Raw genomic sequence first — 27,072 nt, forward strand, 5'->3', positions numbered from 1 at the left:
ATCCTATTCCATTATCATTTATAGCACAATTGTTTATACACTTATTTATTTGCCAATTTGTAATTCTCCTGTACAATTTTTTTTTTTTTTTTTGTCTGTGTGTTGTTGTCTCTGTTTACTGGAAGCTTATGTCACTAAAACAAATTCCTTGTATGCGCAAGCATACTTGGCAATAAAGCTCTTTCTGATTCTGATATGTAACAATGTTCTGGTCTGATTAACCATATTATGCATACCTAGGCATGTTTACTTTGAGTATAATATATTAATATTAATTTTGGTAGTACTTAATTGTTGTTCTTTACATGTGTAAATAATGCAAATACAAATATATGCATTAGATCCAGGAAATAACAGCATATAATATATAAATCTACAAATTAACAAAATTTCATAACTAAAACCTTTACATTTTATATGGATATGGATACCCCCTCTAACACTTTCTTTGGAGCAATACATACATTGTACTTTCCAAAAGTACTTCAAGCAAAACTTCAGATAGTGGTTTCCTGGTCTGGGTTTTCGCTGCATTTTACAATAGCTGAAGATACATTCCTATTGCCAGAAGAAACACCATTGTCATCCTGTTCTGGAGCTTTTAATCGGTTCTTTATTGCAAGCTTCTTTTCACGATGAGACAGTCTGTTGTACAGGACTCCCCACAACACGTAGGATAAGGAATACAGGCCATAAATAAGACCCAAGAAAGCATTTCTGTAGGGCAAAAAAATAAAGACAGAATCTCTATATCTGTGAAAGTTTTGTATGTAGTTTTGTAGACTTTATGACTACAAACATAAAGGTAATGAAAACTTTTCTAGAACAAAAGGTTTCAAATGTTTTATAAAGAGTTGCAGAAAGGTCACATTTTGAGCTGATGGTGGCGCTAGTGGGCACCTGAGGATTATAATTCTGGTCATTCAAAACAGTTACCTTTCAGTCAGTCACTCTTGACATCACGTCGGTGACCAACAAATTGGGAACTCGCTTATGAAGACCAATCCACTTCGACTGTAAACAAAATGAGCCAATGCACATTGGCATGCAATGATTGCATCCAGTTGCCCAATGATCACAACGTGAGAATAAAAAGGCAGCAGGTGCAAAGCATACCAGGCTTTATGCTTCTGAACCGAGTGATAACATTTTTCTGCTCCTACCTAACTGCTTCTTGTGTGATGAGTATAGTATGCTCTAGGGAGCTTCTTGTGTAGGCGGACGGACTTCTACATCCCTGAATGTCAGTGGAAGACCAGGACAACTAGATGAGCCCCAGATACAGATCGACAGTCAAGACCTTGTCTCCTAGATGGCCATTGGCACAAGACCACAGGAACCAGATGATTTTTCTGAACAATCTGACTTTGCTGTAGCTTGGATTTGAACTGCTGGTTTCGTCTGGCCAGAGGAGAACTGGCCCCCCGACTGACGCTGGTTTCTCCCAAGGTTTTTTTCTCCATTCTGTCACCCGATGGAGTTTTTTTTTTCACTCAATCACCACCTCACGTGTCTGGGCATTAAACACGCTCAAGTGGCGTTCGCGGATGAGTCATGTTCTCATTGTGGGAAGATGACCATCTCGGAGATGTGGCCCAGGCTCCGTTTCCTCCAGGAAAACTCCACTGTTTCCTGAGCCTCCAGGTTGGACAATTGGTTTCTTCATGGTGGTGCAGGTAGGGGGTACACAGGGATCCCCCCGGTGGAGCGGTCGATGGGATACAGTATCTGTCCTAATACTGCCTCCACCCGGCAGGGCGAACTGTCCCCAATGCAGATGATCTCGATCTGAGTTAGATTCGGTCAAACCGACAGCACGCCTCACAGAGGAGCGAGCATGGATCATTCAAGGGCAGGACAGCGGTCCCACTGAAACTATTTCAGAGGCTCCTGGGGTATATGGCAGCTGCAGCGGCAGTTACACCTCTGGGGCTGCTTGATAAGACCTTATGTTCCTCCAGGCAAGAGTGCCTCTAGAACAGGTATCAAGGCATGCTGTGGTTAACACGGATGCCACCACCGCCAGCTGGGGGGCCACATACGATGGGCACGCAGGGTTGGGGGTGTGGATGGGCCCACATCTACACTGGCATATTAATTGCCAACAATTTTTAGCAGTGCACCTTGCCTTGAACCATCTCAAAGGTCAAGCACACTCAAAGGGCAAGTTTAGAATGCAAGCACATACTGGTCCAAACGGACACCACTTACTCCTTTGGAGTTGAAAGGTTCTGAGGTAACTTCATGCCTTTCACATTCCTGGTCTGCTCAACCATATGGCAGACGAGCTGTCATGATTTACACTCCCGGGGGGAATGGAGACTCCATCGCCAGATGGTCTAGCTGATTTGGAGACATCTAGGGGGCACTCAGGTAGACCAGTTTGCCTCTCTAGAAACCTCTCACTGCCAGTTTTTCTACTTCCTGACTGTAGAAACACTAGGCACTGGGACACAGCTGGCCGCGGGGTCTAAGCAAGTTTCCCCCAATAAACCTTCCCGCACAGACTTTGTGCAAGGTTAGGGAGGACGAGGAGCAGGTCTTGCTTGTGGTGCCGTATTGTTTGGTGTGACAAGGATTGAATACTTTTCAAGCCAGTAGCTGAAGTGTCCTGTTGCAGATGCTCAAAAGTTGCACCCTGTTAATAGTTTCTTCAGTGCAGAGATCATCTACACAAAAGAAATGTGAAAGATTGAGGTTGAGTTTTTCACAAGTTCATCAAACAACCGCAGTAAGAATATTTCATCAAGCATGGTGAGTAATGGCTTCTCCTGCTATTGTTATTTGCACCTCTTGCCACATGTACAGTTTATCTATCTCTGTCGCAGATGAGGGATTCACATGTGATAAATGCAGGGAAATAGGCTGACAGAGAAGATTTCAGAATTAGAGACACGCATCCAAACTTTAATTGAGGACAGTAAGAATGTTAGGGCTCTAGATACGGCTTTGGATGCGTCTAGCTCAGGGATTCCTGTACATTGTTCAGTTCCGGCAACAGAGCCCCTGCAGCAGGGCAACTGGGTGACGGTGAGGCAGCGTATTCGTGGGTCAAAACACCACTCTTCTGTTCCGATCAAAACATTAAACAGGTTCTCCCCACTCAGTGATGCACCCACTGAGAAACCTGATGAAGGTGCTCTAGTTATTGGTGATTCTATTGTACGGAACGTAGAGACACCAGCCACCATAGTCAATTGTTTACCAGGCAGAGCGCCTGACATCTTGGCAAATTTAAAGTGCTGGCTAATGCTAAGCGTAAATACAGTAAGATTGTTATTCAAGCCGGCGCTAATGATGTTCGACTTCGCCAGTCGGAGATCACTAAAAATAACATTAAAGAGGTGTGTGAACTCGCAAGCACGATGTCAGACACTGTAATATGCTCTGGTCCCCTCCCTGCTTACCGTGGTGACGAGATGCATAGCAGATTGTCATCACTCAATGGATGGATGTCTAAGTGGTGCCCACAGAATAACATAGGTTTCATAGACAACTGGACGAGCTTTTGGGGCAGACCTGACCTGTTTAAAAAGAGATGGTCTTCATCCCTCCTAGGGTGGCGCCACTCTTCTCTCCAGAAATATGGCAAATAGTCTTAGTGTTTATACTTGACTAACTGGGGCCCAGGTCATGAAGCAGACAGACTGGCTAAACCGACCGTCTGCTAGCTGCCTCCCGTCACAGAGGTCAGTTAATTCTCAGCACATAGAGACTCTTTCACCTAGATATTACACTATAGAGACTGTGTCTGTTCCCCGAACTAGAAAATACAAAAAACGTCCAAACCAAGTTAAGATTAACAATTTAATTGAGGTTCAACAAATAAAAAAGAGAAGCAATATGGATAAACAAATGATAAAGCTTGGCGTATTGAATATCAGATCCCTTTCTACGAAAAAACTTTTTGACAGAAACCTGGATAAAACCTGATGATTACATTATTTTAAATGAGTCCACCCCCCAAGATTACTGTTATAAACATGAGCCGCGTCTAAAAGGGCCCACCAGGGTCACCAGGGCACCATACAGACTTTATTAAAGAGTTTGGTGATTTTACATCCGAGTTAGTTCTGGCTGCAGATAAAGTTTTAATAGTTGGTGATTTTAATATCCATGTTGATAATGAAAAAGATGCATTGGGATCAGCATTTATAGACATTCTGAACTCTATTGGGGTTAGACAACACGTTTCAGGACCTACTCATTGTCGAAATCATACTCTAGATTTAATACTGTCACATAGAATTGATGTTGATAGCGTTGCAATTATTCAGCCAAGTGATGATATCTCAGATCATTATTTAGTTCTGTGCAAACTTCATATAGCCAAAATTGTAAATTCTACTTCTTGTTACAAGTATGGAAAAACCATCAATTCTATCACAACAGACTGCTTTTTAAGTTATCTTCCTGATGTATGCAAATTCCTTAGCATATCCAAAACCTCAGAACAACTTGATGATGTAACAGAAACTATGGACTCTCTCTTTTCTATAACTTTAAATACAGTTGCTCCTTTACGCTTAAGGAAGGTTAAGGAAAACTGTTTGACACCATGGTATAATGAGCATACTCGCACCCTAAAGAGAGCAGCCTGAAAAATGGAGCGCAGCTGGAGGAAAACAAAACTAGAGGTAATTCGTATTGCTTGGTGGGAAAGTAACCTATCCTACAGAAAAGCATTAAAAACTGCTAGATCCGATTACTATTCTTCTCTTTTAGAAGAAAACAAACATAACCCCAGGTATTTATTCAATACAGTGGCTAAATTAATGAAAAATAAAGCCTCAACAAGTGTTGACACTTCCCAACACCACAGCAGTAATGACTTTATGAACTACTTTACTTCTAAAATCGATACTATTAGAGATAAAATTGCAACCATTCAGCCGTCAGCTACAGTATCACATCAGACAGTGCACTATAGACCCCCTGAGGAACAGTTCCACTCATTCTCTACTATAGGAGAGGAAGAATTGTATAAACTTGTTAAATCATCTAAACCAACAACATGTATGTTAAACCCTATACCATCTAAGCTCCTAAAAGAGGTGCTTCCAGAAGTAATAGATCCTCTTTTGACTATTATTAATTCCTCATTGTCATTAGGATATGTCCCCAAAACCTTCAAACTGGCTGTTTTAAGCCTCTCATCAAAAAACCACAACTTGACCCCAAAGAACTAGTTAATTATAGACCAATTAACCAAACTTGTTAAATCATCTAAACCAACAACATGTATGTTAAACCCTATACCATCTAAGCTCCTAAAAGAGGTGCTTCCAGAGGTAATAGATCCTCTTTTGACTATTATTAATTCCTCATTGTCATTAGGATATGTCCCCAAAACCTTCAAACTGGCTGTTTTAAGCCTCTCATCAAAAAACCACAACTTGACCCCAAATAACTAGTTAATTATAGACCAATCTCGAATCTCCCTTTTCTGTCCAAGATTCTAGAAAAGGTGGTATCATCACAATTATATTCCTTCTTAGAGAAAAATGTTATATGTGAGGATTTCCAGTCAGGATTTAGACCATATCATAGTACTGAGACTGCTCTCCTTAGAGTTACAAATGATCTGCTCTTATCATCTGATCGTGGGTGTATCTCTCTATTAGTTTTATTGGATCTTAGTGCTGCGTTTGACACAATTGACCACAACATTCTTTTGCATAGACTTGAACACTTTGTTGGCATCAATGGAAGTGCATTAGCATGGTTTAAATCGTACTTATATGACCGCCATCAGTTCATAGCAGTGAATGAAGATGTATCATATCGATCACAAGTGCAGTATGGAGTACCTCAAGGCTCAGTACTGGGGCCACTACTCTTCACGCTTTAAATGTTACCCTTGGGAGATATCATCAGGAAACATGGTGTTAGCTTTCACTGGTATGCTGTTGATACTCAGCTCTATATTTCTTCACGGACCGGTGAAACACACCAATTTGAAAAACTAATGGAATGCATAGTCGATATAAAAAACTGGATGACAAGTAATTTCTTACTGCTAAATTCTGAAAAAACAGAGGTTTTAATTATAGGACCTAAAAACTCTGCTTGTAATAACCTAGAACACTCTCTAAGACTTGATGGTTGCTCTGTCAATTCTTCGTCATCAGTTAGGAACCTAGGTGTGCTATTTGATCGCAATATTTCCTTAGAAAGCCACGTTTCTAGCATTTGTAAAACTGCATTTTTCCATCTTAAAAATATGTCTAAATTACGGCCTATGCTCTCAATGTCAAATGCAGAAATGTTAATCCATGCATTTATGACCTCAAGGTTAGATTATTGTAATGCTTTATTGGGTGGTTGTTCTGCATGCTTAGTAAACAAACTACAGCTAGTCCAAAATGCAGCAACAAGAGTTCTTACTAGAACCAGGAAGTATGACCGTATTAGCCCGGTCCTGTCAACACTGCGCTGGCTCCCTATCAAACATCGTATAGATTTTAAAATATTGCTTATTACTTATAAAGCCCTGAATGGTTTTGCACCTCAGTATTTGAATGAGCTCCTTTTACATTATAATCCTCTACATCCGCTATGTTCTCAAAACTCAGGCAATTTGATAATACCTACAATATCAAAATCAACTGCGGGCGGCAGATCCTTTTCCTATTTGGCGACTAAACTCTGGAATAACCTACCTAACATTGTTGGGGAGGTAGACACACTCTTGCAGTTTAAATCTAGATTAAAGACCCATCTCTTTAACCTGGCTTACACATAACATACTAATATGCTTTTAATATCCAAATCCGTTAAAGGATTTTTAGGCTGCATTAATTAGGTAAACCAGAACCGGAAACACTTCCCATAACACCCTATGTACTTGCTACATCATTAGAAGAATGGCAACTACGCTAATATTTGTCTGTTTCTCTCTTATTCCGAGATCACCATAGCCACCAGATCCAGTCTGAATCCAGATCAGAGGGTCACTGCAGTCACCCGGATCCAGTACGTATCCAGACCAGATGGTGGATCAGCACCTAGAAAGGACCTCTACTGCCCTGAAAGACAGCGGAGACCAGGACAACTAGAGCCCCAGATACAGATCCCCTGTAAAGACCTTTTCTCAGAGGACCACCAGGACAAGACCACAGGAAACAGATGATTCTTCTGCACAATCTGACTTTGCTGCAGCCTGGAATTTAACTACTGGTTTCGTCTGGTCAGAGGAGAACTGGCCCCCCAACTGAGCCTGGTTTCTCCCAAGGTTTTTTTCTCCATTCGGTCACCGATGGAGTTTCGGTTCCTTGCCGCTGTCGCCTCTGGCTTGCTTAGTTGAGGTCACTTCATCTACAGCGATATCGTTGACTTGATTGCAAATAAATACACAGACACTATTTAACTGAACAGAGATGACATCACTGAATTCAATGATGAACTGCCTTTAACCATCATTTTGCATTATTGACACACTGTTTTCCTAATGAATGTTGTTCAGTTGCTTTGACGCAATGTATTTTGTTTAAAGCGCTATATAAATAAAGGTGACTTGACTTGACTTTTGGCCCACTCAGACATGGTTCCCTGAACTAATCCTCCTCGCGACAGCTCCTCCCTGGCAGATTCCTCTGAGAAAGTATTTACTGACTCAGATACGGGGCACCCTGTGGCATCTACATTCAGACCTCTGAAAACTTCATGTTTGGTCCCTGGACGGGATGCAGAGGTTGTTGGTGACCCACCCCAAGAGGTAGTTGACACCATCACTTCGGCGAGAGCACCGTCTACGAGAACTGCTTATGCCTTAAAGTGGAACCTGTTTATGGAGTGGTGTTCTTCTTGTTGAGGTGACCCCATGGGATGCCCGATCAGGGTCATGCTTTCCTTTATGCAGCAAGGGTTGGAGTGAAGGCTGTCTCCCTCCACCCTTAAATTCTATGTCGCTGCGATTGCTGCTGTCAGTAGGGAAGCATGACCTGGTCATCAGGTTCCTAAGGAGGGTGAGAAGGTTTAATCCTACCCGGCCCCCCTTCATACCCTCTTGGGACCTGTCTCTGGTGCATAAAACACTACAGCAGGGCCAATTTTAGCCTTTTCTGTAAGTTGAGCTAAAGCTTATTTCAATGAAAACTCTGCTTCTGCTTGCACTGGTCTCCATCAAGAGGGTACGGGACCTGCATTAATTTTTGGTCGATGATTCATGCCTGGAGTTTTGACCAGCTGACTCCCAGGTAATCCTGAGGCCCTGGCCTGACTATGTGCCTAAGGTTTCCACTACTCCCTTCAGCAATCAGGTGGTGAGCCTGCAAGTGCTGCCCCCGGAGGAGGCAGACCCAACCCTAGCTTCACTTTGTCCCATCCAAGCATTGATATGTTATATAGACAGGGCACAAAGCTTCAGGACCTGAGACCAGCTCTTTGCCTGTCATGGAGGCCGGCACAAGGGGAATGCCATCTTTAAGCAGAGGATGGCCCACTGGATAGTGGCTTTTCAAGCACAGGATGTGCCCTGCCCGTTAAGGTTGTGAGCTCACTCTTCTAGAAGTGTTGCATCCTCCTGGGCGCTGGCTCATGGCACCTCACTGATGGATATTTGTAGAGCTGTGACCTGGACAACTCCTAACACATTTGCTAGATTCTATAGTCTTCATGTGGAGCTGGTATCCTCCTGTGGTCTGACCTCAAATGGGTGAAGGCACTGAGAGGCCCCGGTTTAATGTCAGCTTGCTATGATTGCTTCAGAGGGTCAGTACTGTAGACCCTGTCAAGCTCCTCCATCCTCTTGGCAGCCAGATGTGGTGGAACATCTGACACTAGGCCCTCACTCAATGAAGTGAGAACCGGTAGAGGGCTGGGTTCCATATTTAGAGACCTAAGTGGTTCCCATATGTGTATAGTCCACGGTATAGCCTATGAGTCTGTGTTTCCCCGGCAGACTTCTGCCATTTCCAAAAGGGTTCAAATTGCCACTTCGATCTTCCATATGGTCCTAAATGGATGTTCATATGTGTAAGTGCCTCCAAAACCACCTTTGGAAAGGATTGGGCTTCCCCAAGATTCCTGTTCCAACTGGAATGTGTAGGTTTTCCCAGTGTTATCCAATCTCACCAAGCGGGTAGTGCTATGGCAACAGTGACTGGTCTTCTTGTTATGAGCCCCGGCCTACACCAAAAAGGGGCACAGGCAGCTCACACAGGACACTGGAAGGGGTAGCATCCATGGCACTTTGGTGGGGATCCCAATTCGTCACTCACCGACATGACGTTGAGAGAGACCAACTGAAAGGGAACGTCTCAGTTACGTATGTAACTCTCGCTCCCTCAAGGAGGCAACAGAGGCGTCCCATTGCCACTTCTACCGGACCTCCGCTGAGTTGCCGGGTCACGGGCTCGGCTCCTCAGTGAAAATTACCACGAATGTGAATATTTTCAGAAGGATCAAGTAATTTCATGGTTACATAAATACATAAATATTGTGGCTCTATGATTTTAGACCGACATTATTCAGTATTTTAATTTTTTTGTATTTATTTTTTTTGTGGACCAACTAGCCAATGATTGGAAAAGTGTTTATGGAAATGCTGAATTTCTGCCAGTGTAAGTTAACTAACCTGAAGGCACCAGAATCATAGATACGACACGCTCCTTTTCCTCCACATTGTTTTGTGCCCCATTTCAGACAGGTCCTGTCAATCAAGGCTCCAAAATAAATAGGAGGAGGAACGCCACCTTTGGACAGTTTCTCAGATCAGCTAAATATACTTTTTTATCTGTTGTTTAATAAAATTGTGTAGAGAATGAAATCAATCTTCTTACCCAGTGTCCGAACAATCAAAATATAAATACCAAGAGCCAAAGATTTTAGTTCTGGATTTATGGATCTATGAAAAGAGCAGTCATAAGAACATGTATTAATTTTTAAGCCAAATTGTTGTATTCAGTTCTAAAACAAAGATCCCATATCACAGAATTTAATTTTGATTTGTGCCCCTGTCCCTAACAGGAAGGTTAATTTCAAACAGTATATACAAGTCTATAAAAATAAAGAGACATTTTTGTATCACGAGGACCCACATACTATATTACACAGATTTCCTCAAAGACAATTAAGTCTCTAAAGGTGTCTGTTGTTTTACTTTTGGGAGATTCATTACCTGAGCAGAACAATGTAACCTGGTGTGGCTCCACAAGCTGAGAAAAAGGCACCAATGACTGTCACCACCATGTAGAACTTAAACATGTAATCACAATCACTCTTGCGAGGGCACTGGCCCAGCACTGCTGACATGTTTGCAAATGGGAGCGGCGACTCTCCAATACAGGTGCAGTTGTGGAATACCTTTAAAAGAATAACATTATGTCAACTAGGCCTACTACAATACCAAAAAAAATTGTCGATCTAAATATCTGAGACTACAGTACATATGAAATCTGGGAAGTTTTTGGTTTGTTTGTTTGTTTCATTTAAACCTAGACATAAACAGTTTTAGGATTTTGGATGTGACAGTCAAGGACAATGAAGATATTTAGGTTAAACACATATTTAACACTGATTCTAGGTCACTAATCATATATAAGCAAACCATGTTCACTTTTATTATACAAAAGGTCAGATTTCATTGAAGCACACAACATGCTCTTTGGAACAATCTCAATCCATGCTGGCATTACATGGATCATCAGGTTTACATAAACTCACCCATGGCAGCTCAAGAGCTGCTGTAAAAATGGGGGCATAGTAAATACCAAAACATAATTTATGATTAAAAGAAAAAGGAAAGAAAGAAAGAAATTACCTGTTATTTTTACTAGTGGTCTCAGATTATTGAACCCTATTTTTAGGATTTCACAATATATAGTACACATATAGCCTATAATCCCTCCTTAAAGGGATAGTTCACCCAAAAAAGAAAATTTGAGGTTTATCTTATGACCCCCGGGGCATCCAAGATTAAAGTTACTTTGTTTATTCAGTAGAACACAAATTATTATTTCTAACTTTAGCAGTTGCGGTCTCTCAGCCATACAATGCAATGGTAACAGAATCTATGAGAGTAAAAAAAAAAACATGTACAGACGAATCCAAATTAAACCCTGCGGCTCGTGACGATACATTGATGTTTAAAGACACAAAGTGATCAGTCTGTGCAAGAAACTGAACAGTATTAATACTGTTTTTTACCTCTGATTCACGCAATGCCCTAACTCAGTGGTTCCCAAACCTGTCATGGAGTACCCCCAACACTGCACGTTTTCTTTGTCTCCCTAATTAAAAACATCTGATTCAACTCATCAGCTCATTAACCCATGTGATAATGAGCTGATGAGTTGAATCAGATGTGTTTAATTAGGGAGACAAAGAAAACATGCAGTGTTGGGGGTACTCCAGGACAGGTTTGGGAACCACTGCCCTAACTGTTAGAACTCTTGAGAACTCAAATTGGCCATTAACACTCTATGTAACTCAATTAGGAGTGTTAATGGTCCATTTGAGAGATAGGTGGCAGTAATGCACTTATAAGTCTGTGATCCACCAAAAAGCAGAAGAAGAAGAAGAAGATGCCTCACTCGCCTGCTGCTGTGAAGTGCGTTCACAAGAGTTCTAACAGTTTGGACATTGCGTGAATCAAAGGTAAAAAAAAAGTAAAAATGAAAATAAAAATAATTAATAATACTGTTCAGTTTCTTGCACAGACCGACCATTTTTTTTTACTCTCATAGATTCTGTTACCATTCTGTTACCGGCTGAGAAACTGCATCAGCTGTAGTTAAAAATCATAATTTGTGTTCTACTGAAGAAACAAAGTCACCTACATATTTGATGCCCTGGGGGTAAGCAGATAAACATCCACATTTCATTTTGGGATGAACTATCCCTTTAAGAGCAATGTCCTTAAAAAGGTTAAATGAGCACAAAATTAAGCTTCTGCCATGTCTATCCCAGGTCCCTGATCTGAAACCTATAGAAAATAAGTGGGGTGAACTGAAGAGGAGAAGCACCAACATGGAGCTAGGAATCTGAAGGGTCTTGAGTGATTCCATATGAAGGAGTGCTCTGTTATCTCTTGTCAGGTGTTCTCCAAACTCATCAGGCATTATAGGAGAAGACTTAGAGCTGTCCTCTTGGCAAGTAATGAATAAAAGGGCATTATTTTATTCATTTAATTGTTTCAGTTGTTTTACTTCAATGAAAGGTTAGGTTTTTGAGATAGTTGTTATTTTATATAAAAGATCATAAGGATTAACGGTGCAGATTTATTTTCACAAACTTTGTTCATATTTGCCAAGGGTGTCAATAATTCTGGGCAAAACTGATTCAGCAATAGGCATGTAGATGTCTGGAAAGAATAGCTTACCATATCCTTGCCATATCCAGTGGAGGTCTGGCAGCCAGCGAGGCATGGGGAGGCATAGGTCAAGCCATTGCTGGCACATATGGGATCCCAGTGTTTGATAGAGCAGGAGCAACCCATGTTACATGTATAAATTAGTGTATTTTTCTGGTAGGACACCTGTGGGGTCCTGTTAGAAATACATTGAATAATTAAAAGTCTGTTGAATTACACTTATTAGAGTTAAAAATGACAGTGAGTTCATTGGTTAACAAAAATCATTGTTATGCTCCCTTGGGGATCTGGGAGAACCTAAAGGCCTTTTTAATGTCTCAAAAATACCAGCGAAATGTTTTGGAATAAATAATACGTTTCTTCTAAAAGAAGTCTTTTATGTGCACCAAGGCTGTAATTATTGATTAATAATTAATTCATAATTGATTATTGATTATTACACGGCTCTGTGGAATACTTGATTCTGATTGGTCATTCGCAATGTTGTTGTGTGTTATCCCTGGATAACAACCTGTAAAAGTTAATAACACAGGCTCATCCGGGTAACAGCAGTCGGCGCTGTACTCTTGATTGAACTATTTTTTTTCTTGGTGGAAGCTTTGCGTTTGTTTAGCTAATAAAATATTAAAACTTGATTCAAAATGGTGTACAATTGTTTAATTATGTCATCCTGTTATCGTGGACTCACTCTCGTTTCATACAAACGCTGCTGCAGCCATTTTGCTACAATTGTTTTGTACGCTGTAATGGATTATAAGAGAACTAACAAACTGGTAAGGTTTTAAAACATTTTCATCTTAATTCTTTTATTGCCTTAATTATTTTGTGATGAAATTTTGTGTAATATGCGGTTCCTCTCCAGGAACTCGAGCTGCGTCGAACGCTATGGGGAACGCCCAACGCCCACGCTCTCTTTGACGAGGGGCCTTCAGCAGCAATCCTAGTGGTGCTGGTCCCGCTTCCGCCGAGAGGGAGCGGAGGCTGCATTCATGGGGTTCACAGTTAGATCTGCTGTAGGGAATAGAGATGGGCATGTCCCTATCTCCTTCCTCACCCACCAGATCTGCCTAGTCTACTTCCTCCCGGGGTGAAGGCTTGGCGCTTTGCCTGTCTTCCTCTGAGGAGATTGGCATAGAGAACGTTGATGAGGTCTCGCCCCTCTACCACCCCAGTACGAGGAGCTGTTGGAGGTGGTGACTCGTGCGGTAGCCCAATTAAAAATCAATTGGCCCACTGAGAGTCAAGCCGAGCCGCAGCGAAGCAAGCTGGATGAATGCTTCCTGCGGTCGAGGTCACCACCTGCATGCCGGTCCCCTGCTGTTCTTCCCTGATCTCCACACTGAGATGTCGATTACTATGGAAAGTAGCAGGGTTGAGTGAGCGAGGTTACAGAGCGATGCCCTGGGTTGAACAGATGCTAGCCAGCTATCTGTCCCCAGGACCAGCATCATCCCTGAAGGCTCTGGCACTGCCCTCCATGCCGCTGCGTATAAAATCAGCGCTGATGGGCAAGGGTTATGCGGCAGCTAGTCAGGCTCAGTTGTCGTCAACTCAGTTGTCGACAGGTACCAGGAGTCCCACAAATAATCAGCAGCATTTCATCGGTTCCTTCCTAACCGCTCTCTAGCTCCGGGGGCTGCTGGGCGTACCAGCTCCTTGTATAGAGAGGCGTAGAAACAGAGTGTTGCTGCCCGTAATCCCCCGCGTTGGGACTGTAGGCCGAAGCAACGAGGACAGGGACTTCCCAGCCTAAGCCAGATCTGATAACTAGTTGCTTATTAGCATGTTTATTATTAACATATTGGCTGTTTATTAGTGCTTATAAAGTACATATAATGCATGACATCCATAATCCTACACAATACCCTAAACTTAACAACTACGTTATAAACTATTAATAAGCAGCAAATGAGGAGTTAATTGAGGCAAAAGTCATAGTTAATGGTTAGTTAATAGTGAGAATTGGACCCTAAAATAAAGTGTGACCGAACATCCTCCAATCCAGAGCTCCCTCAACGAGGAAACTGTACGCCATGAGATGGAAACTCTTCACCTCATGGTGCAGAGACTGCAAGCTTGACCCAGCTAACTGACCAGTTGGTACAGTTCTGGAGTTTCTACAAGCCAGGTTCTCTGCAAGGTTGACCAAATTCACCTTAAAGTTTACGTGACGGCCATTGCGGCCTACCATGTCTCCCTTGGTGGCCAGTCAGTGGGAAGACACCCCCTAGTGACACGTTTCCTCCACGGTGCGCTGAGGCTGAGGCCCCCAGTATGGTCCTGTGTTCCTCCCTGGGACTTGATTGTGATGTTAGAGGATCTCTGTAAAGCTCCATTCGAGCCGATTCAGGAGATATCAGATCATCATCTGCCTATAAAGACTGCTTTCCTGTTGGCGATTACTTCTCTGAAGATAGTTGGAGACCGTCAGGCCCTCTCAGTGGCCCCTTCTCATCTTGACTTTGCAGCCAAAGCATTTTTATAAACTCGAGCAGGTTATGATCCAAAGGTTACCTCTGTCACACCACAACCGAAAGTGCTGCAGGCCTTCTGCCCTCCTCCCTTCTGGGAGCCCGACCAGAAGAAGCTTAACTGTATGTGTCCAGTTCGAGCAATGGACACATACATCAACAGAGCTGCCCTGTGGAGAAGGACAGACCAACTGCTCGTGTGCCATGGTCTTCCCAAGAGGGATCTCCCTGCAACTAAGCAGACCCTCATCCGTTGGATAGTTGAGGCTAACAACCTGGCCTATGAGTCCTCTGACCTCCCATCGCCGATGGGAGTCAAGGCTCACTCCACATGGGGTATGGCGGCCTCCAAGGCCTTCTTAACAGGTGTATCCATGAAGGACATCTGCAACGCTGCGGGATGGTCCATGCCCTCCACCTTTGTAAAGTTCTATAATCTAGATATGCGAGCCACTCCGAGCTCATCTGTTCTCTTGCCTTAGCTGTGCTCTTCGGATACACACTAGGCAAGGATTTGGAAGTCTGGCGGCGTGGGCACCTCTTTCCCATAGCATTCGATGCAGCTCGAGTTCCTGAAGAGGAACGTCTCAGGTTACGTATGTAACCATGTTTCCTCAAGGGAATGAGATGCTGCGTCTCGAAGCCATACTCCCGGCATCCCTGCCAGCGCTTGCTTCATTCCTAGAGGCTGACGTCGGAACTGCCGCACGTGCTTTTAAGCTTCCTGGCGAATGACATCACCCGCCTATGACATCTTGTCTTTCCATTGGGCTGATTAAACATATCATTCAGAGTATGGTCACGCAGAGGACATTTCCATAGCATTCAACGTCTCGAGGAACCATGGTTACATAAGTAACCTGGGACGTTTGCCTGCACCCTTTCCTGTTTGGTTTGAATTTGCAGCTTGCTCGCAACTGCTATCTTCAGGAGCTTTGCGTCTGGGTTTATTCTGCAAGAACCACGCTAGATGTACATTATCCTTTACATTTTTGACTTGATTGCAATTTAAAAGAAAAGTTTTCTTTTGTTGTAATATATTTAGTTGATTAATTGAGCACCATGTGAGACAAAGAAGTAACGGCTGCTGACAATACAGCTTTGCTTTCACAGGAATAAATTGTATTTTAAAATATTAAACATTTATTTTAAATTGTAATAGAAATTTCACAATATAACTGTTTTACTTGATTTTTATCAAATAAATGCAGCCATTGTAAGCATAATATATTACTTCAAAACATCAAAAAAAATATTTTTTTCTTTTTACTGGTAGTGTATAAAAAGAATTTGCAGGAAAATAAGTTAATACAAAAATTGTTATTTTTACACATAAATAATTGGGGCCTCTGAGACCCAAACAGAACATGGTTAAAAGATGCAATTCCAATGACCACTCAAAGTTGCCAGACAAAATTATGATAAACAACATGTAGCACAGGTGATTAAGCTACATGACGAGAGACAAGAGATATACTACATAACACACAATAGTGCTCATTTATGTTGATTTTATTAAAAAATTAAAATTTATTTGATAACAAAACAAGAATAAATTTCTGAAAAGAAAGAAATGAAAAGGAATTGTTTTTGTATGTGTTTTTATCTGGTTATGTCATGTATGTGAAAATAAAGTACTGCCCCTTTAAGCCTGCTCTTCCTAGAACGTGCTCTTGTGCAGAGGAAGAATTGAATCCTCCATTTTGAGAAGAGCGTTAGAGCAGAGCTCCTGTGGGTAATGTGTCTGAACATCGTTATTTTGAGACCCAATATTTGATAAAAGTTGTTTTTGTATGTTTATGGTTGAAGTGAGATAAATGCTGGTTTAATAACGATCTGTAAATGAGTTACATGGAATTGTGTGATGAAGGTCTAGAAAGCATGTGTTTAAGTGAAGTCTTGAGATTATGATAAAGTGTATGTATGGTTTAATATGAGTATATGTATCTAAACTTCCTTTATGTGGTGGTCATTTGTAATTTTATTTTGGTTATTGCTGTAATGTGATGATAATGCAGCTTACCGCTGTCTTAAAATTATTTCAATCTGAAATAAGGAGATAAAAGTTTGAAGTAATTTTGTTATCATTTTGACCTAAAATACAGGTCAGGTTTTTGTTCCTGTGGAAAAATTTTTTTTAATAATAAGTGTTTTTTTTTTCTGAAAATCGTTTTCCTTTATTTTATTTTTTTTGAGGAAAAACTAAATTAACCCTGACTGAAAAAAATTGAGAACTGTTCAGCTTGAATTTCATTGATTTTCTTTTGAATTTATTTTTTGATTGATTGATTGAGTTTTAAATTCATACCAAACTATTGGATGAATGTGAACAAAATTTATTTGACATACATATAAGTGTGTGTTTATTTATAAAGGTCCACCTATAGGGTTTTGTGAGATCTAACTTTTGTATATTTTTTCATATTGTTCATAGTATTGATGTTATTTTCCTTGCAATTGTTCTTATTGAGTGTTTACAACAAATTTATTTCATTATTATCTTTACATTTTAAACCGTGAATAGTCGGCTGATACCAAAAGTCCTGATTCATTTTATCTGTACATATATTTACACTACGATTATCTCAGGCTCCCTAGATGAACCTAGTGGTCCATAAAAATAGACTATCCATTGCAAACAGGTGTTGCAGGTGTTACACAAAACTTGGCGAGCCAGCCAGGAGCCTGGTTGTCAGATAATACAGAACGAACTTGCTAAATGGGTTTACCTAGCTAGTTTTAGAAATGGAAGTAGTGCACACTGAAAGCATTTGTGTCCGCAACACTGTGATAATCAGTGGTCTCACCCACACTAAGGGGGTTGAAGAAGTGCTGAAATCTGTTGGGTTATGGCTCAATTGAACGATTCATTCGTATTGATGATCCTGAGACTGAATTTAACAAACAGCGCATAGTTGAATTCAGACATGACTCTGCAATGCAGTCATTAGAACCTTCTCTTCCCTGTACTTTGCAGAGCCCTACTTCTTCTGTTGTCACTTTCAGTATTAAGTCCCTTACCGGTGTGTATACACCTGAAGCCAGCAGCAGTGCAACTCAGACTTTCATTGAAGGGCTACGAGAAATCTCAAAAGTATCAGGCAAGCCCATGGAAGAGCTCTTGCAGCAAGAGTTAGCTTAACTAAAAGCCCCTGCTGTATCACTTCCATGAACTGAGTTCCCAGCTAGTGAGTCTGATCATGAAGGTGATTTGAAAAGAATAGAGTCAATGCAGACTACGACGGTATTCCCACGTGATGTCATGCCTTCAAATGACTCAGTCCTCCTCCAGACAAAGTCCAACATTTCTCTGTCACAGCTTGGTGCATCACTTTCAAGGCCCAATGCTGATGCAGGCGCACAATTAAAAATAACAGTGGGTGACGTGACTCCAGCTGAAGTGCAGCGTTTAGTTGTGGAGCATATTGTGGAAAGTGAGGATACCCCTGCACATTCCCTTGCTTCTATGCACTTGAGACCCTTCTCAGGAAAACCCTCATATTCTGCTAAAGAGGTTGACATGCTCTACCCCTCCCTGACTGCGGGTGTCACTGTTGGACAGTGTTTTCTCTGCTTCCTGTTGGCCTGCTGGCCTTGCTGTAGCTGATTGCAGCTCGGTGTAGCTGTTTTTTTCTCTAGAATCTTTATCTTACTATCATTCTCACACTGTTTTTTAAAATGATAAAATATAATTTAATTCACACCATATTTCTGATATTATCGATCAATCTTATCAGATTAATTTTGATCGTTCACTTTTATTTTATATCCGTGAGTGCAGTACACCTGCATTGCGTTAGCACTCGTTAGCTTGTCATTAGCGTTTTCATTCGAACCTATGGCTGTTTTATTTTCTCTCCTTTCTCTCGCTCCAGTTTTTCACAAGTTCATCAAAAAACTATGGTAAGAATATTTCATCAAGCACGGTGAGTAATGGCTTCTCCTGCTATTGTTATTTGCACCTCTTGTCACATGTACAGTTTTTCTTTCTCTGTCGCAGATGAGGGATTCAGATGTGATAAATGCAGGGAAATAGTTAGGCTGAAAGAGAAGATTTCAGAATTAGAGACACGCATCCAAACTTTAATTGAGGACAGTAAGAATGTTAGGGCTCTAGATACGGCTTTGGATGCGTCTAGCTCAGGGATTCCTGTACATTGTTCGGTTCCGGCAACAGAGCCCCTGCAGCAGGGCAACTGGGTGACAGTGAGGCAGCATAGTCATGGGTCAAAACACCTCTCTTCTGTTCCGATCAAAACATTAAACAGGTTATCCCCACTCAGTGATGCACCCACTGAGAAACCTGATGAAAGTGCTCTAGTTATTGGTGATTCTATTGTACGGAACGTGAATATAGAGACACCAGCCACAATAGTCAAATGTTTACCGGGAGCCAGAGCGCCTGACATCTAGGCAAATTTAAAAGGGCTAGTTCATAAACATAAATACAGTAAGATTGTTGTTCATGCCGGCGCTAATGATGTTCAACTTCGCCAGTCGGAGATCACTAAAAATAACATTAAAGAGGTGTGTGAACTTGCAAGCACGATGTCAGACACTGTAATATGCTCTGGGTCCCTCCCTGCTTACCATGGTGACGAGATGCATAGCAAATTGTCATCACTCAATGGCTGGATGTCTAAGTGGTGCCCACAGAATAACATAGGTTTCATAGACAATTAGACAAGCTTTTGGGGCAGACCTAACCTGTTGAAAAGAGATGGTCTTCATCCCTCCTGGGGTGGCGCCACTCTTCTCTCTAGAAATATGGCAAATAGTCTTAGTGTTTATACTTGACTATGACTAACTGGGGCCCAGGTCAGGAAGCAGAAAGACTGGCTAAACCATCTGCTAGCTGCCTCACGTCACAGAGGTCAGTTAATTCTCAGCACATAGAGACTCTTTCACCTAGATATCACACTATAAAGACTGTGTCTGTTCCCCGAACTACAAATTCAAAAAACGTCCAAACCAAGTTAAGATTAACAATTTAATTGAGGTTCAACAAATAAAAAACAGATGCAATATAGATAAACAAATGATACAACTTGGCTTATTGAATATCAGATCCCTCTCTAAGAAAACACTTTTTGTAAATAATATGATCACTGATCATAATCTAGATGTGCTCTGTTTGACAGAAACCTGGCTAAAACCTGAAGATTACATTATTTTAATTGAGTCCACCCCCCAAGATTACTGTTATAAACATAAGCCGCGTCTAAAAGGCAAAGGGGGAGGTGTTGCTTTAATTTATAACAATGTTTTCAGGATTTCTGGAGGGCAGGCTTCAAGTATAACTCGTTTGAAGTAATTGTGCTTCATATAACATCCAGAGAAACAAATGTTAATGATAAATCCCCTGTTATGTTTGTACTAGCTACTGTATACAGGCCACCAGGGCACCATACAGACTTTATTTAAGTTTGGTGATTTTACATCCGAGTTAGTTCTGGCTGCAGATAAAGTTTTAATAGTTGGCGATTTTAATATCCATGTTGATAATGAAAAAGATGCATTGGGATCAGCATTTTAGACATTCTGAACTCCATTGGGGTTAGACAACACATTTCAGGACCTACTCATTGTCGAAATCATACTCTAGATTTAATACTGTCACATGGAACTGATGTTGATAGTGTTGAAATTATGCAGCCAAGTGATGATATCTCAGATCATTATTTAGTTTTGTGCAAACTTCACATAGCCAAAATTGTAAATTCTACTTCTTGTTACAAGTATGGAAGAACCATCACTTCTACAACAAAAGACTGCTTTTTAAGTTATCTTCCTGATGTATCCGAATTCCTTAGCAAATCCAAAACCTCTCTGACGTGGTCTGAGCCAACCTGGATGTATGATGTATGGAAACACATCCAAAACGGAGAATAAGCTGACAGACAGACACACACACTGAAATTAAATGATTAAACTAGTTTTTTAAGAGTTTAGATGTCATTTTCAGGTTTCACCGTAATCATAATGTTGCAAAATTGTAAAAACTGATATGTCTGTATGAACAAAATGGAAAACTTTGACTCAATGAGATTTAAAGTAAAGTTAACAGTAAATTTATAATGTTTTGGCATGAATCCATAAAACTTTTGAACTGTACTGTTTAACTTAGCTGAATGAGCCCATTAGTGGTCTTCCGCTGCTATCTAGTGGTTATAAATAGCATTTTCTCAAACAACTTGATGATGTAACAGAAACTATGGACTCTCTCTTTTCTAGCATTTTAAATACAGTTGCACCTTTACGCTTAAGGAAGGTTCAGAAAACCAGTATGACACCATGGTATAATGAGCATACTCGCACCCTAAAGAGAGCAGCCTGAAAAATGGAGCGCAGCTGGAGGAAATCAAAACTAGATGTATTTCATATTGCCTGGCGGGAAAGTAACCTATCCTACAGAAAAGCATTAAAAACTGCTAGATCCGATTACTTTTCTTCTCTTTTAGAAGAAAACAAACATAACGCTCAATATAGTGGCTAAATTAATGAAAAATAAAGCTTCAACAAGTGTTGACATTTCCCAACATCACAGCAGTAATGACTTTATGAACTACTTCTAAAATCGATACTATTAGAGATAAAATTGTAACCATTCAGCCATCAGCTATAGTATCGCATCAGACAGTGCACTATAGACCCCCTGAGGAACAGTTCCACTCCTTCTCTACCATAGGAGAGGAAGAATAGTATAAACTTGTTAAAATCATCTAAACCAACAACATGTATGTTAGACCCTATACCATCTAAGCTCCTAAAAGAGGTGCTTCCAGAAGTCATAGATCTTCTTCTGACTATTATTAATTCTTCATTGTCATTAGGATATGTCCCCAAAACCTTCAAACTGGTGGTTATTAAAGGTCCCATGACATGGATTATTTACTTTTCTTTAAATGCTTTTTAATGTTTCCTTAGGTGTACTTATATTGTTAGTATGATTTTTACATTTAAAATTTAGAAATAAAACGCATTTTTATATCCTGATAATAGCCCTCTGGCTTGAATGCTCTGTTTGAAGGGGCGTGTCTGCTGTGAGACTCCGAGTAAACGACAACTGTTGTGATTGGCTGACATCTTTGCATTTGAAATGCATATTAAATGTGGCACCCTCTCAAATATATATATATATATATATATATATATATATATATATATATATATATATATATATATATACTACAACTGTCGAGATTAACGAATCGTGGATTTGTTGATTATATAATTATTTTCATTTTATTTTCAATTTTATTATCACATGAAAGGCTGGAGTGATGAGCTGAGTAGACAGAGTCTGTTTATCGCGTGAATGCAGTGATCTCGTCATCATTGCAACACGTTTTCTCTCACAAAATGCTTTCACCACAACTAACACAGCAAACAAATGAATACACCACATGAATACAGTAAGAGCTCCGTTGAGCAGCATAACAGCATCATTCATTGTAACGGCAGTTTGGGCAAGAGTGCAGATAATATATACTCGCGATGTGTGAGAGCTCAGAAAAAAAGGGAGCGTTCTTTGATCGCTCTCTGTAGTTAAATCACAATTTAAATAACAGATTTCTTTCATGCTACTAAGAGAAACAACGTGAAGTTGATCGTTTAGTCACTGGCTTGATTCACTGATGCATAAACAGTATTAAACGATTTAGAAAGAAAGTCTGTGTTAACTTGAATAATTAGCTGCACATCAGAAATCACTGATCACAGATCAGGCATTAATGAACACTGTTACTTACTGTTTGTGCCGGTGCTGTCGAATCCATATCATAAAATTCTGTTTATAACGCCTGTGCTGACATTGCAACTGAATTATATGTAAATATTTGGTCGGGCAAAGCAGAGAAAGGGGAGGTAACATTTCTCTTTACAACGTCACAAAGAGGAGATTCCAGATCAGACCGTTTGAGCTTCCATTTTCTCAAAGGCAGAGAAAGATAGCAAAATCTCGATTTGCACCGATTAAAATTTTTAGAAACTTGGGGACCACATACATGCTAGGGGAAGTCATATTAATGTTAAAAAACCTCAGAAAGTGAAATTTTCATGTCATAGGACCTTTAAGCCTCTCATCAAAAAACCACAACTTGACCCCAAAGAACTAGTTAATTATAGACCAATCTCGAATCTCCCTTTTCTGTCCAAGATACTAGAAAAGGTGGTATCCTCACAATTATATTCCTTCTTAGAGAAAAATGGTATATGTGAGGATTTTCAGTCAGGATTTAGACCGTATCATAGTACTGAGACCGCTCTCCTTAAAGTTACAAATGACCTGCTCTGTTACTCCCTTCGAGTTTAACAAAGGCTCAAGTCGTTCCTGGGTTTTAACGGGCATTTATTTGGTGACATAATCTTCAAACATGTCTTTACATGTTCCTTTATATTGCCATATCGCCGTCAGAACTGGTATAAATAAAGTACAGAAAAAACATAAATTAACAGTAAATTGTAGACATATTTTGCCGACAATACTAAACGAAATCACATAGAAATAAAGTAATAAAGCATACATTTATGTCATGTAAAATAATATCGCAATTGGCTTGGTACAAACAAAGTATCGTGTAATACAAATAAATGACAAAGAAATAAAATATACCTCATTGGCCGCATGATCCCGAGAGGGTAAACTTAGATGAGGAATACATCTTCAAACTTTACATACACAACTTATATGGAAACTTTTAAATCTTCTTGGGGCTTTTAGACAGCAGGCTCGCAAACCGAAGCACATTTCTCTCTCTGCTCTTAGCAAGTGCACCCATTTAGCATCCCCATAACAACAAATAATAATTTCCATGTGGAACAAAAAATACATTTTTCACAAGGTTTTTAACAAAAGGAAAATAAACATGAAATTATTATGTATTGACCATGATACATTATCATATGATTTTTAACCCTTTTGTATTTTAACTGTGAATCATATTGAACTGAAATATATGTATGTTTTCTTTGATGGCAGCTACATGCTCTTATCATCTGATTGTGGTTGTATCTCTCTATAAGTTTTATTGGATCTTAGTGCTGCAATTGACACAATTGACCACAACATTCTTTTGCATAGACTTGAACACTTTGTTGACATTAATGGATGTGCATTAGCATGGTTTAAATCATACTTATATGACCGCCATCAGTTCGTAGCAGTGAATGAAGATGTATCATATCGATCACAAGTGCAGTATGGAGTACCTCAAGGCTCAGTACTAGGGCCGCTAATCTTCACGCTTTATACTTTACCCTTGGGAGATATCATCAGGAAACATGGTGTTAGATTTCACTGTTATGCAGATAATACTCTTCACAGCCCGGTGAAACACACCAATTTGAAAAACTAATGGAATGCATAGTCGATATAAAATACTGAAATACTGGATGGAGGTGTTAACTATAGGACCTAAAAACTCTGCATGTAATAACCTAGAACACTGTCTAAGACTTGATGGCTGCTCTGTCAATTCTTCGTCATCAGTTAGGGACCTAGGTGTGCTATTTGATCACCATCTTTCCTTAGAAAGCCACATTTCTAGCATTTGTAAAACTGCATTTTCCATCAGTACGTATCCAGACCAGATGGTGGATTAGCACCTAGAAAGGACCTCTACATCCCTGAAAGACAGCGGAGACCAGGACAATTAGAGCCCCAGATCCCCTGTAAAGACCTTGTCTCAGACCACCACCAGGACAAGACCACAAGAAACAGATGATTCTTCTGCACAATCTGACTTTACTGCAGCCTGGAATTGAACTGCTGGTTTCGTCTGGTCAGAGGAGAACTGGCCTCCCAACTGAGCCTGGTTTCTCCCAAGGTTTTTTTGCTGCTGAGCATGACCGGTATCTGTTGAAACAATTCTGCCGGGGATGCTGGGATAATGCTTTAATAACTGAGCTCCAGTTAGAGTGGAAAAGAAACAATCCACCCACATCCTCTGATTTACTGCTGTTGTTGAGAACAGAGGAAGATAATCAAGCCATCAAAGCAGTGCAGATGAACCAACACTTGGGTATTGCCAAGCAGTCCTCTGGAGCCACAAGACGTGTTCTGTCAAATCTTCACGATGTCAGTCCTGCGTCTTCTGTTGAGAAGTGTGATGAAGTGGGAGAACTAAAGCTATCGATAGTTGAGCTACAACACCAGATTGCCTCAATGAAACGGTCTAAGAAATGTAAAGATTCTAAGCTAAAGGAGCCCAGTATGCAGTCAAGATCAGCTAAGATATTCACGCCAAAGCCAAACAGAGAGGCCAACCCGCAACATAACAAGCCAACTAAGCCAAGACCCTGGTATTGTTTTCACTGTGGTGAGGATGGCCATATAGCATCCCAATGGGAGGATGATCCAAATCCATCCCTGGTCAATGCTAAGAAACGCCAGCTGAGAGAAAATCAGTTGCAGTGGGAGAAATGTAACAAGTCCCCTGACTCCCAAGATTTAAACTAGTTCCAGTTCCTGTTACGGGACACAGAGGAACTGAAGAAACTACTCAGCGTCCCAGAGATAACTTTTTATCGTGAATGCAAAAGGCTTCCACCTCGCCTTGTTGGGACAAAATGCACAGCAAGAGCGATAGTTGCTGACAAAGAGATTAATTGCCTTCTTGACACTGGGTCACAAGTGACCACTTTTCCTTTTTCTTTCTACCAAGACAACTTTACAAATCAAACCATTCAAATTTTGCACAACTTGCTTGAAATTGAAGGTGCAAACGGCTGTCAAGTTCCTTAATTGGGTTTCATTGAAACGTCAATAACCTTTCCAAAGGAATTCGTAGGTTCAGACACCGAAGTGCAGACCCTTGCGTTGATCATTCCAGATGGCAGACCTAATGCTTAAGTGCTCATAGGCACTAACACACTGAACTCTCTATATTCGGAGTATACTTCTTCGAAGCAGTTGAGTCATCAACCCATTCATCAAGGTTACAGAGCAGTCCTACAAGTCCTTGAGTTTACGCACAAGCACAGTGCATCTGATACCCTGGGGTGGGTGGGTTTGAACTGCCAAGTCCCTGAAACCATTCCTGCTGGGAAGACAGTAGTTCTTGAAGGGTCAATTAGGATGGCTAGTCCAGTGAATGACAGATGGGTTATTGTGGAAGCTCCACATACGTCATCTTTACCTGGTGGAATAATGGTGTCAAGTTGTTTGCTTACCCTTCCTGTCAAAGGAGGCTGCTTACCCATTGTACTGAAAAATGAGTCGCAGCACGATGTGGTCATTCCATCGAAGATCCGGGTTGCTGAAGTCAATTATATTCATAGTGTCTTACCTAGGAGTCAAGATAGTGTGTTGACACCTCCTGTTGATCAGACAAGGTTGTTAGACGACTCTAAAATTTAATTCAATCTTGATGATTCGCCGCTGACTCCTGAATGGAAAGAAAGAGTGACGAGAAAGCTTAATTCAATGCATGAAGTCTTTGCATGCCATGATCTTGATTTTAGTCACACCACTAAGACCAAACACCATATTCGACTGCATGACGAGACGCCGTTTAAACACAAAGCCAGACCTATTCACCACAAAGACAGTCAAGCTATTCGAAAACATCTACAAGACTTGTTAGATGCTGGAGTTATAAGGGAGTCAGAGTCTCCTTTCTCTTCCCCAATTGTGGTGGTGAGGAAAAAGAATGGGGAGATGAGACTTTGCATTGATTATCAGAAACCCAACCTCCAGACCATAAAGGACGCTTATGCCCTACCTAATCTAAAAGAGACTTTCTCTGCGTTGACTGGGTCTAGATGGTTCTCAGTTTTACACCTCAAGTCCGGGTACTATCAGATTGAGGTGGAGGAGATTGCTTGAAGACTGCTTTTGTTTGTCCCATGGGATTCTGTGAATTTAATAGGATGCCTCCGGGTGTCACAAACGCACCCAGCACGTTCCAGACACTAATGGAGCGCTGCATGGGAGACATCAATCTCAAAGAGTTTCTAGTCTTTAAAAATGATCTCATAGTCTTTTCTGCAACACTAGAAGAGCAAGAGAAAATGCTTCTGTGAGTTCTTCAACGTCTGAAAGACTACGGTCTCAAGTTGTCCCTGAAAAATGTAGGGCACATTGTGGATACCTAGGGCACATTGTGTCTGCAAATGGTGTTGAGACGGATCCTGATAAGATGAAGGGCGCTAAACACCTGGCCAAGTCCGACAAACTTGAAGGAACTCAGGTCTTTCCTTGGATTCGCAGGGTATTACAGGAGATTTATCAAAGACTTCTCCAAAATAGTGAAACCTCTAAACAACCTTACCTCTGGATACCCTCCA

General features: G+C 40.8%; 1 protein-coding gene across 1 annotated transcript in view; it reads right to left on the reverse strand.

Annotated features, from left to right (window-relative positions):
* Window positions 1-200: 200 nt before the first annotated feature.
* LOC132099086 (solute carrier organic anion transporter family member 1C1-like) overlaps window positions 201-27,072 on the reverse strand; it is a 65,031-nt gene continuing 38,159 nt past the window's right edge. Inside the window, exons 10-14 of the mRNA XM_059505527.1 lie at window positions 12,323-12,488; window positions 10,121-10,305; window positions 9,783-9,847; window positions 9,578-9,695; window positions 201-717 (exon numbers count right to left, since the gene is read on the reverse strand). Of these exons, the coding sequence (XP_059361510.1) occupies window positions 498-717; window positions 9,578-9,695; window positions 9,783-9,847; window positions 10,121-10,305; window positions 12,323-12,488 (754 nt within the window). The 3' untranslated portion in view covers window positions 201-497. The remainder of the gene's footprint in view (window positions 718-9,577; window positions 9,696-9,782; window positions 9,848-10,120; window positions 10,306-12,322; window positions 12,489-27,072) is intronic.

The sequence above is a fragment of the Carassius carassius genome, chromosome 22 (assembly GCF_963082965.1).
Source record: "Carassius carassius chromosome 22, fCarCar2.1, whole genome shotgun sequence".
Classification (NCBI taxonomy): Eukaryota; Metazoa; Chordata; class Actinopteri; order Cypriniformes; family Cyprinidae; genus Carassius; species Carassius carassius.